This window comes from Psittacula echo (assembly GCF_963264785.1).
Source record: "Psittacula echo genome assembly, chromosome: 3".
Lineage (NCBI taxonomy): Eukaryota > Metazoa > Chordata > Aves > Psittaciformes > Psittacidae > Psittacula > Psittacula echo.
In genome coordinates, this window is record NC_137736.1 from 73,965,419 (window position 1) to 73,978,391 (window position 12,973).

At 40.2% G+C, this 12,973-nt stretch overlaps 1 protein-coding gene across 1 annotated transcript in view; it reads left to right on the forward strand.

Annotated features, from left to right (window-relative positions):
* The window catches only part of ABCC4 (ATP binding cassette subfamily C member 4 (PEL blood group)), a gene marked incomplete at both ends in the record, with an annotated part of 149,712 nt that overhangs the window by 78,011 nt on the left and 58,728 nt on the right, over positions 1–12,973 (forward strand). The window contains one exon of the mRNA XM_080612854.1: positions 9,386–9,465. Coding sequence (XP_080468980.1) covers positions 9,386–9,465 — 80 coding nt within the window. The remainder of the gene's footprint in view (positions 1–9,385; positions 9,466–12,973) is intronic.

Below are 12,973 nucleotides of genomic sequence, written 5' to 3' on the forward strand. Positions count from 1 at the left end.
CTCCCAATCAAGATGTTTTTCTTTGTGTGCTTCAGTTTTTAACAAAGGCTTTATATATCCTTTCTGTATTGTATCGTAAGTGAGGAGATAAACGTTGGTTGGTGATACCTGGTGTTAATACATACACCCTTTTGAGCACACCCAGGGAAAAAAAAGACTGATCAGCTGTACCACATAATTTAGCAAAGAGCTAAGACAGCTTGCATGGAGAGCATTGTCCTGTTTTGATTTTCTACAAGCAGGGTAATTCTAATCATTAAAATAGGTGTCATAAAAATGTGTGTTTCTAGTGGGCTGTAAAGTTCAAGAAACAACTGTACAGTTAGGATCAATGTGTTCGTGCTAGGTAATGTAGACAATAGACAATTTAGTAACATCAATGGTAAAAATAGAAATTAATTTCCAAAGAAGCCTTTTTTCAGTTCTTATCTTTGTCAGAATTATCCTTCTTTTTTTAAATCCTACACTTAGAAATAAGATCAGACGCAGTGTTCACATTTTCTTCTCATTCCCTGTTTTCCTGTTTGACAGCATTCGTGGAAAAAGTCCTTTTCAAGTAGTAAATTAATTTGGATAGAAAGCATCCCACCTGAATTCATTACATGCTGGCAGTTTAGATAAATGGATATTATGATCTCAGCATATTTTTGCCCAGCACCACTGTGCCCATTTGCAAATGTCTAAGGAAGTGATAATATTCCTGTCAGTCTCAGACGGCTAAGTTAAAAAAAAAAACGGGGTAGCTTTTCTTATTTATATTTATAGGATGCCTGTGGGGAAGACAGTAATGCTGTATATGGCAGTTTGTGTGGACTTGTGGTGCTAAACATATATTAAAAAAAGATAACAGACCTATTGATGTTTCTTTGTAGAAATATGGAAGAAAAGCCAGAATAGATCAGTAATTGACTGCTATGCAGGAGATGCATTTCCAGATTTCTTTCTGAATAAATATTTCACAAACTTACAATTCCTTTCAAAGTCACTAATCCATCTTTAATTATTTTGTTGATTTCATAGTTGTATTTTACAAGGTTGATGTAATGTCTGCTTCCTGCCAACATTTGATATGGACAATCCACTTTGTCGCTGCTTTGATGAAATAGAAGGCTGCTTGTAGTTGCAGCACTTTTTCCTTTTTTCTATTTTTTTTCAGCATATGTGTGTGAACTGAGCACAGCTGAAGACTTATCAGTTACTGAATGCCATAGCTTAACAGCACGATGTGTGGAGAGCTGTCAATTTATACCACTGAGAGAATGGGAAACATATTTAGTGTGGTTAAATTGATGGGCATGTAAACGTTCCCAGTTCTGTGTGGCTATTTCCTTTATTCCTACCTTTGAGTATGCTTTTATCACCATATACATGCTTCTGAGCATTATTTTACTACTGTGTGTGCATTTAAAATGTATTCAGTTTAACACACTGTAATTCAAACTGCTAAAGTACATGCCCTGTCCCTGGAAGTGTTCTAGGCCAGCCTGGATTGGGGCTTTGGGCAACCATGCAGGGGGGTTAGAACTAGGTGATCTTTAAGGTCCCTTCCAACCCAGCTATTCTATGATTCTATTCTGTTCTGTGATTTCTCTCTTTCAGGTAAGTTAACACCTCTACATATATTTGAAAGGGGCCTACAAGGATGCTGGGGAGGGACTCTTCATTAGGGACTGTAGTGACAGGACAAGGGGTAACGGGTTCAAACTTAAACAGGGGAAGTTTAGATTGGATATAAGGAGGAAGTTGTTTACTGTGAGGGTGGTGAGGCACTGGCATGGGTTGCCCAGGGAGGTCGTGAGTGCTCCGTCCTTGGCAGTGTTCAAGGCCAGGTTGGATGAGGCCTTGGGTGGCATGGTTTAGTGTGGGGTGTCCCTGCCCATGGCAGGGGGGTTGGAACTAGATGATCTTAAGGTCCTTTCCAGCCCTAACTATTCTATGATTCTATGATTCTATATGCAAAATAAGGTCTGTTGTAGCACATCTCCCTAGGATGGGGCGTGGTGATGGCACACCATGCTGCTGTGGCCACCTTGGTGCTGGTGCTGTGCCTCCATCTTGCAGGTCGTACCTCGGTGTGTGGTGTTGGCAGAGTGTGATGCCCTGGGAACCTTTCCTCCTTGCCGAGGAAAGTAGGTGGCCATGAGGTGTGTGCTTTCGACTAACTTAACATGAAGCCCTCTAAATTAGAAGAGCATCTCTGTGACATGACTGCCTTCAAGCACGTCTGCAATCCTAGTTGGGTTTGCTTACATGTATGACTGACTACCTTCCTGAATTGATTCCTAGGAGTACAAGTAGCTTTCAGATGGGTTTCTGTGAGTTTGCAGCAAGAGGTGGGAGACCACAGAATTGCTAGGGCTGGAAGGAACCCCCCTGCCAAGGCAGGGCCACCTAGAACAGGTTATACAGGAACACGTCCAGGCGGGTTTTGAATGTCTCCAGAGAGGGAGACTCCACAACCCTCCTGGCAGCCTGTTCCAGTGTTCCGTCACCCTTAACTTAAAGTTGTGCTTCCTTATTTTGAAATGTAACTTCTTGTGTTCTAGCTTATGTCTACTGCTCCTCAATCTGTCGCTGGGCACCACTCACTAAAAAGGGTCTGGCTCCATCCTCCTGGCACCCACCTTTGAGTGGCACGTTAATGTGATAATAGTGTTTAATTTGTTACCTTTCCTTCATGGGGGCTGGGGAGTGTTCCTGGCTTCACTGTTGCAGAGTAGGTATATATATATATATAGGGAGATTTGGAACACTTGCCCCCTGGTAAATGCAGTGTACTTGTGAAAATTGATATTTAGGCTAATTGCCATGGAGGAGTTTAGGTTACTATGCAAAGCAGTATTTATTAATAACATTTACGTATTGAACTAAAGTGCGATGCAATTAGAATTCTGTGTTGAGGATTAGCCTTATCTCAGAGGAGAAAAAGGCTCCAGGAGCATGCACCCATGCACACAGAAGTGGCAAAAGCTTTCTATCCCTGGAAGGTACTTCCATCAAACCATTTTTCTTTTCCAAAGAGGCGAATCGGAGAACTAGAGAAGTAGCAACAAAGTATTTCAGCAATGTGTGATGAAGCAAGTGGGTACAAAGGCTTTGTAAGCTCTTTGCGAGGTATATAAAATCAATCTGCCCACTCTGTTGTGTTACACAGAAGTATTTCAGTGAATGCACTGGCCAACAGAGAATACTAGAAATGCCAAATACATTTAGAAATAATATACTGCTGCTCTTAGGGTCCTTGGAATTTAGATTGCACAACACTGAATGCTATGAGAGGCATTTGGCTGTTCCAGTGGAGGATCCTAGTTTCTTGTTTAAAAAAAGAAAACAAACCCAAACCTTTTCTTTTCTGGTGTTTACATCCCAAGTGTTGATTCAGTTTGGATTATATTTCTTTCATCATGAAGTATGTATAAACATTTTAAATAGGTGTGGCATACTGTCAAGTGTTTTCATTATTTGGATGACAGGTTTGAACATCTATTCCAAAGTATCAGTAGGCACCTGCAGAAGCAAAGTGGGTATGTAGCACCTGAACACATTCTGATTCATGCAATTAAAGCAGTTTACAGAGTGAGGCAGAAAAGAGTATCACATACTGAAGTTTGATGTCTTTTTCATGGAGAACAAAAGAGGCTTGATTCTTTCACTTCAAGTTTAGCCTAACTATTGTGTAGTGGAGGAGGTTTAATGAATCATTGTTTAACTTTCATACTGCCAAGTATTTGACCATTAAATAGTCTGAAATGTGTACATAGCACTTTGGTGACAGACCCTTATTTAACTGTGATTAATTGGCATTGAATAGTTATTTAATTACTTCGGAAGAAATCTAACAACAGTGTGTGTTCTGATTAAGTTATCTGATGTAAAAACAAACACAGGACTGTTGAAGAGAGCACGTTCCCTTTTGCAGCTTGCTACTGATGCTGCACACCACATGGAAGCCTGAGTGATTAAAAAGGCAGATACTATTCACGAGTTTGGATGCTGTTATAACATCGGCATGCTTAGTTCTTGGTTTCTTAAAAGACTTTCTTGTTAGTGCTTTCTTGAAATCTCCTTTGCCTTACAAGTTTTTTTGTTTTCTTTTTGCTTTTGAAGCCCAGAGTGAAACTCGCTGGGATAAGTAAAGGGTGCAAGTATTAAGTGAGCTTGAAGAGTTTTATAAATTGAAAATACTGGACTAGATCTGTCTTTTGGTATATATCCACATCACAGAATGCTTACTTAAGGAATTTGGGGGGTTTGCAAGTGTGAAGTATTGCGAGAAGGTGGTGTTGATAGTCTGTAAGTTTCTGAGAGAAGGCTATTAGAAGTTCTGGAGAGGAAAATATATTTTTTTGGTGGGGGAATGAGTTGTGCAGGTGTAATGGTTTCTTTAATCTGAAGAACCATTCCCAAAAGTTAGGTTTGCAAATCCTAGTAGAAACTATAGTCATAACTGTAAGCATTTTGAGTCCTGACTCAAAATGGCTACTTGAACTTTCCTGTCTGGAATGTTTCCTCTTGCTTGCATATTTAATAATGCATAAGCAAGCCACTGATTTTACTGTGCTTCCAGTACATGGAAATAGTTGTTTCTTCATACCGTGTGAAATTTACTTGTAGACATCCTTACAAATGTAGCAATCACTCTGGATGCAATATCACAATGGCTATGGCGGATTTTGCAGATATTTCCAAAGCACAGCACTTCTACTTGGAAATGCACACTCTGGTATATGGTGAGTGAACTTGCTTTAGTAGGTTACCGTAGCTTGCTTCTGTGTAGGACGAATGCTGAATAAAATGTCAGTTCAGTTATATCCATATGAACAGGATCTGAAATACATCTCTCTATACAGTCACTGGGGTAATATTGTTGAAAACTAGCAATAACAAAAATAGGGCTAAGGCTTGTGGCTCTGTCACTTGCTTTTAGCAGTAGAAAAGCGTTAATGGTCACCGAATTAATGTTACAAGATGAAGATGTGGACCTCTTAGCGAGAAGCGAGGTATTTTTCTAGGCTTCATGACTTCAGGTGATGTTTTCCAGAATTACTATGTGCAAACACTAAATAGGTCATAAGTAACTTTTTTTCAGTAACTTGAAAATTTAAAAAAATAAAGTTCTGCTACCAGAGATTCACCTGAATGTTTATTTGGGAAGCAGCTGGTTCACGTCCCCACTGTTTAAATTGCTTTAGTTGCATCAGGTGGAGTGTAAAAGGTTCCAGTTGTCAAGGTCTGTCTTTTTCATATATTGTTTCTTTTGCTCACTCATATTTTAGTCCATATCATTTTACAGAATTACTGTATTTACATTTTAAAGAGGATTAGCCAGATTAAAAGATATTTTCATGTTTTATTGATAATGTCAGATTAATTTCCACTTTCCTAGTGGCACCTCACAGCTCTGTCAGAACAGTCTATAGAAACACTGTTACACTTAACCATTTAATAAGGTGATTGCCAAAAATACAGTTTTGGCAATTGATTAGCAGCTTTATTACCAATGGGAATTTGAGTAGTTGGTGGTTAGTGGAAATACAGAAGAGATAATAAAGCTAGAAGACTACTGAGGCCAGCTCAGGTGAGCTAAGCTTTTCTTTCAGACCATGTTCCTCAAAGAACTTCACTGGAAGAGGTGTTCCTGTGGAGGGAAATACTGCTGCAGTCGCTCTTGGTGTGCAGCATGAAAGCAAGTATTCAGCAGCTCTCATTTATATCTATACCAGCTTTTCACCCCTGAAAGCACACGGACAGATTTATATCATGCTTGCAGCCTAAAGCTCTTGTTGCAGCACAAACTTTCTGAGGAAGTGGTTGGAGGTTGACACAGCCTTCTCCTAAGCTCTTCTCTTAAGCTCTTCTCCTTGATATCCAGTCATAGAATGTTTGGGAATGGTTCAAAGCTGAACCAGGGGAGATTTAAATTGGACATTAGAAAGCATTTCTTTACTGAGAGGGTGGTCAGACACTGGAATAGGCTTGCTAGAGAGGTGGCCAGTGCCCCAAGCCTGTCAGTGTTTAAGAGGATAAACTTTTGGTCAGCCTTGAACTGGTTAGGCAGATGGACTAGGTGATTGCTGTAGGTCCCTTCCAACTGAAATGTCATGTCCTGTCATACCCACAGTTGCTGAAAAATCCCAAACCAAAACCCAGACTCAAAATCAGCAAATTCCTCCTTGAGCAACTTTACCAGGTGATTCTTCAATAGAAATCTCAGGGGAGGGAAATAAGAGCTAAATTCTGAGATACTGCTGGAACCGAAACAACCCAAGAGTTAAATCTCTTCACAGCAAGCAACATTACATTGACTTTGTAATGGCTTCTCTAGCCCTTCAGGCCTTGTCTTTACTGTACAAAATGAGAGTAAGCACAGTGCTTTTCCAGGAACAAGTTTGTATGTGCTCTCCCACCTGTGGGGTGAGGGTGATTGTAAACGCATTGCTTGATTCCTGGAGGTGCTGACATTGACCTGACTTGTGCTGTGGCTATGGAAAGTAGCCAGCCTGAATGACCTTTCTGCCTTCCCATAGTGTTGCAGACAGTTTGTGCAATAGCTTCTTAACATCAGTCTGAAAACAGTGCAAATAAAACTTAGTTGGGGCTAAGAGACGAAGGGAGATTCTAAGGCTGAAGTAAGGTGGAGAATTTGCTCGCTATGGGAATAATCTTTTGCCCTTGCGTAGAGCTTGCAATTGGTGTGTCTTGGAGCATTTCACGGAGGGGCCTGGCACTGTCATCTTCCTTGCTCTGCTCTCCAGTCTGTAAAATAAAGTGAAGTCATTCAGGCAAGTAACTATTCTATGATTAAAAACCTGAACGTACACAAGTCCATGGGACCTGATGAAATCCATCCAAGGGTCCTGAAGGAGCTGGCAAATGAAGTTGCTAAGCCACTGGCCATCATATTTGAAAAATCGTGGCAGTCAGGTGAAGTTCCCAACGACTGGAAGAAGGGAAATATAACCCTCATTTTCAAGAAGGGGAAAATGGATGACCCGGGGAATTACACACCAGTCAGTCTCACCTCTGTGCTTGGCAAACTCTTGGAGCATATTCTTCTGGAAGGCATGCTAAGGCACATGAAAAACAGCAAGGTGGTTGGTGACAGCCAGCATGGCTTCACTAAGGGGAAATCCTGCCTGACCAATTTGGTGGCCTTCTATGATGGAGCTATGGAACTGATGGACAGGGGCAGAGCAGTTGACGTCATCTACCTGGACTTGTGCAAAGCCTTTGACACTGTCCCACACGACATCTTTGTCTCTAAATTGGAGAGACATCAATTTGATGGGTGGACCACTCGGTGGATAAAGAACTGGCTGGATGGCGGCACGCAAAGAGTTGTGGTCAATGGCTCGATGTCCGGCTGGAGACCGGTAACGAGTGGTGTCCCTCAGGGATCGGTGCTGGGACCGGTCTTGTTCAACATCTTTGTCGGTGACATGGACAGTGGGATTGAGTGCGCCCTCAGCAAGTTTGCCGATGACACCAAGCTGTGTGGTTTGGTTGATACGCTGGAGGGAAGGGATGCCATCCAGAGGAACCTTGACACGCTTGTGAGGTGGGCTGATGCCAACCTTATGAAGTTTAACCATGCCAAGTGCAAGGTCCTACACCTGGGTGGGAGCAATCCCAGGCACAGCTACAGGTTGGGCAGAGAAGAGATTCAGAGCAGCTCTGCAGAGAAGGACTTGGGGGTGTTGGTCGAAGAGAAAATGAACATGAGCTGGCTTCAGTGTGTGCTCGCAGCCCAGAAAGCCAACTGTATCCTGGGCTGCATCAAAAGGAGAGTGACCAGCAGGTCGAAGGAGGTGATCCTGCCCCTCTACTCTGCTCTCGTGAGACCTCACTTGGAGTATTGTGTGCAGTTCTGGTGTCCTCAACATAAAAAGGACATGGAACTGTTGGAACAAGTGGAGAGGAGGGCCACGAGGATGATCAGGGGACTGGAGCACCTCCCGTATGAAGAGAGGCTGAGAAAGTTGGGGCTGTTCAGCCTGGAGAAGAGAAGGCTGCATGGAGACCTCATAGCAGCCTTCTGGTATCTGAAGGGGGCCTTTAAGGATGCTGGGGATGGACTCTTCATCAGGGACTGTAGTGACAGGACAAGGGGTAATGGGTTCAAACTTAAACAGGGGAAGTTTAGATTGGATATAAGGAAGAAGTTTTTTACTGAGAGGGTGGTGAGGCACTGGAATGGGCCTTGTCCCAGGCCTGAACAGAGCATGTTTTGTATATGGCTTGGTGAGGAACAGAAATTCCCTTAAAAGAAGTCAATATTACGCAACAAAATCCATAATCCCGAGGCAGCCGTGAAGAGAAAACTAAAACGGTGTTTGCTACAGAAGTTACTTCAGTATCTTTTATCTTTGAATTATGTCTCCAACGCAATCCTTGGAAACTTTAAACTGAACTACTTTCAGTTTAATTAGCTCCTTTGAAAAGAAAAAGAAAAGTCTTTTGTTGCCAATGCAGTGAATGTGTTTGTACCAGTTAGAAGTAATAACTGAGTCAAGATATATGTAGATAAAAAAAGCAACGTGAATGCATGTACGGGCATTACACCCCTTAGAAAAGGCCAGATTCCCATCCTTCGCTTACTTTCTTTCCTGGTGAGTAGAGATATCGATTAATAGAGAAAGACACTAATCCACTTACAGGTGGCAGCATTGTGACTTTAATTGTTACAGAACTCTTGATATAACTGAATTTTTCACTCAAGTAGAACTTGGGAAAATAGAGAAGCGTAAATGCTTCACTGACAGCAGATTAAAAATTGTTTTATTAGCTTTAATACAGATCAGTATTGTCAAGGTTTTGAATGAGTATAAATGTAAGGCTGCATGAAATCTGTCTCAGATTTCATTTCAGAAATGCCTGAAATTTGAACCCACATATAATGGTGGAGGCGTGGGAACAGAAATGATAAAAAGGATCAGTTAGATCAACTATGATCTCTGTGGGACATGTGAGCACTAGTGAGTTTCAGGATAGGGGCAAATTCTGGCTGATGTTACTTGATGAAACTTGCACTAAGTTGTCCGAACTGTAAACCTTTACCTGCACATGCTGAGCATGTGTCACGTGTTAAATTCTATTGAACTATTATCTTCAAAGCCCATTTTAATTTTTTCATAGCATTTTAAGCACAGAGTTTATATCTGGGTAGAAGACATTTGTAAAAAAGTATTCTTCAAAATACATTGCAGTGGTTGTAAAAGATTCCCTTCATGGTGGTTTCAGAAATTGTCTTTTTATCTTTAGATTGCAGCTGTTTCCTTTTAACTGTTACTAAAATGGTAAAATATGGTGTGTTTGAGATATTTTGATCTTTTCTGGAATTATATTTACTTTCTTTTTCTTTTCTTCTCCAATTCTGTTTCTGTAGGAAGAATCTTGAATCGTTTCTCCAAAGATATTGGCCACCTGGATGACTTGCTTCCATTGACATTTTTGGACTTCATGCAGGTAATTTCGGTTGCTACTGTCAAAGCCTTCTGCACTGCATTCTGAATTTAGATTCCTGTATGCTTTGGTGAAAATCAGCTATTTGTCGCAGATGTAGCTGAGTTGAAAGAAAGTACTTGTTTGTGAAAGAAAGGTGTGGTTGAAATTTAATGTGTCGGTAAAAAGCTAACATGAGTAATAACTGGCAGGTAGGAGTGGCTATACACAACTTGCTATTATGTCAAGATTTCAGTTCATAGTAGCTACATGCTTGGTAAATTGCTCCTGATTTGCCTCCAAGCGATCTGGCAAGCTTATTGCTGTTACAAGAAATATGTCCATAGTAAAGAAACAATCAACTCGCATGAAAAGATAGCACAGATTAACCTAATTAAATGTCTACTTCCACAAAGAATCAAATGCTTACCACACCATTTTGGATTAAAATAGGTGTGGCTATTTACAAAGAAAAGATTAGTAGTAATAGGGTGAATATAATAGCCTTAATAGGAACAAGTGAAATAAGTTGCTGCAGACAAGAAAGATGGACAAAGCACTGAGATTTTGGTGACGATGAAAGGATAAGGGATTATATATGACATCAAGGTAATTTTTCTGTTGCAGTTGGTATTTAATCCTCCTTATAAAAAATGTGGAAGGATAAAGCTGAAAAAAAATTTGAGTGTGCTGTACAAAAATAACATGAATCACACACAATCATGGTGGCTAGAGAAAGCAGTGACTTGGATCCACTTAGTGGATCAGAGCTGTCGTGCTGAAATCGGAAAGGTTTCTTAAGGTGCTGTTGCTAACTTTTCTTTGTCTCTTAGAGATAACTTATTCAGGATCTAAACCTTGTTTTGACTTCTTTGAAAATAAACTAAAGACGCTGTGGGTTGAGCAGTTTAATCATGTTAGTGCTGAACTCTTGAAAATAGGAAAGAAAAAGGTATATTCCAAGGCGTGAGTTAAAACACTTTTTAAGATAAAGTTTTTCCTAGTTTGGTTAAGTTGTTAAAGTTAAGATGTGCATTTATTTTGCGAAGCATTACAGTGCCACATGTCATTTTTGGGGAAGAAAGGAAGGTGATGTGTTTTACCTGTCACTTAAAGTGATTGGGGTTTTTTGAGAGTTAGGGAGTGAATTTCAAGATTTTGAGTTCACGGGCTTTTAAGGCCCTGACAAACTCTTTCCTGAAAGTACAATATAAGCATCTTTCTGTAATATACCGCTTGTTTTCTACTGGTTATACAGATTGAACATTTTCTTCAGTCTGTCTAATAAGACAGACTATTTTACTTTTTCAGGTCTCTTGGGACAATACGTATTTACATACAAGGATGCTGGGGATGGAGTATTAATCAGGGATTGTAGTGACAGGACAAGGGGTAATGGGTTAAAACTTAAACAGGGGAAGTTTCGATTGGATCTAAGGAAGAAGTTCTTTACTGAGAGGGTGGTGAGGCACTGGAATGGGTTGCCCAGGGAGGTTGTGAATGCTCCATCCTTGGCGGTGTTCAAAGCCAGGTTGGATGAGGCCTTGGGTGGCATGGTTTAGTGTGGGGCGTTCCTGCCCATGGCAGGGGGGTTGGAACTAGATGATCTTAAGGTCCTTTCCAACCCTAACTATTCTATGATTCTGTGATTTCTTTTTTTGGCTGGAAGCTCAGGCTGTCCTGCAATCGTTATCCTGTTCTCTTAGCATAGGATTTAACATCCGCAAAGTCAAAACCATTTCTTTTGCACAGTGCTCCTTGGCCATTAGACCAAGCAGTGCAGAGGGGTTTGTCCCCTTTACGGCAGACTGCACTGCTTATGTTCATACTTCGCATGGCCAAAGCATCCTTTGGATGCTGTGGTTTTGAGATAAAATGATTAACCCTTGTCCTTAGTTCTGTGCACTTTTAGTAATGTGAAAGTTGTGTTGCAGCCCACTTGCATGGTGTTTTCTTCGCAAGAAACTGAGTGGGTGTTCTGCATGCCCTGGCATGTGGTTTAAAGGCATGTGGGGTTGTCTGAGGATGCAAAATTTGCTGGGAAAGTATTAGAGAAGTCTGCATAAGCAGAGGGAGACAAAATTGGTGTGATCTTGTCCATACTTCCCTTTGGGAGCAGACCCTGAAGCAAACTGTTTTGAGGATTACACTCTTCTCTTTTTCTGAGGGAATCAACTTGTTTGCTCCAAAAGAAAACTAAGGAAGGAGACGACCTGTATGCACAGCACATACAAAGGGCTGAATCATCTACTAGCAGATTGGAAAACTTAGTTATTTGGCTAGTATATAGATACTTCAGGCTGTATATGCTTACCAAAACTTAACTAGTTTGAGATGAAAGAATGAAGGCTGTTGCTCTCTATGTGACGGTTTTCTTCTTTCAGGCTCCTACTGTAATCTGCATTTTTGTAAACATTTCCCCTCATGTTGATTAGTTTTTGCATTTCTTTTAAATTGGCTTTTAAATTATTTCTCAATTCCAAACTTTGAATTCTGAGTGCGAAGTTTTCCTTCTTAAAAAAATGAAGTAGATGTTACATGTGCAGTACACTATTAAAAAGATACTGTGCCTCAAAGCTTACGTGTTTGGCATCAGAAAAGAAAATTTAGGAACTTATTGTTGACTAATAATGTACTGCTATCCATAAGACAAAAGCACTTCCTCCTTGGCAGGTTTCCTCAAACTTACTATTCTTGATCAGCAGGCTTGTTGGTTAGTGGATGCCTTTTGAAATTCAATAGCAAAGATATATTTATTTCTGAAGAAGCATAGATTTTTACACAGGATAACTGTTATCAATTATGATAGAGATCTTTTGTCACTTGTTTTGTTTGCAGGTGTCTTTTATAAGACTTTATAATCCCTTCAGGAAGAAATATTTTCTCCTTTCTAAAAACAGTATTAGCTAAATATAAAAGCTCTGATCCCAGCCATTGTTGCTGATTCTTTGAGAGACATTTCCCAACATTCATTGTTTAAATGGTTGTCAGGAGAAATCAAATGAAACTTAATAAACAATGCAGTAACTGGTTCATCTTACTTTGTGCGTAGAAGCTTTTCTTGAGCGGATTTGCATTGGAGAAGTGGTTGTTTTTCTGAGTTACTGCTAAGATCATTGTGAAGCATTCCACCCTTTTACTATATTGGCAAGTGAGTATATTATTTCTGCACAGATAAACACCGTGTGATTGGACACTCAAAACCTACAAGATCAGCCCATTTAAATACCTACAGATAAATAAATAAAATTTACTAGTTTTGAAATTTTATAGTTGCACTGAGTAGAGATTTTAAGGCAATGCTAAGAATTGATAGTGTTCTTTTTAGAATGCCTAATAAGATTTATACACTGCACTGCAGTCATAATGAGCATGATGAGTCTAGACAGCTATACTGGATGAAAATTAATTCTTTGAACTAAAAGACTTGAATTTTTTGCATCTTCCATTGAGTCAAAGAAGAAGAAACAGTTGGTTCTCTTCAAGATAGTAGATAGTTACTGTACGCTTACTTGTTAATGGCAAAAATAAA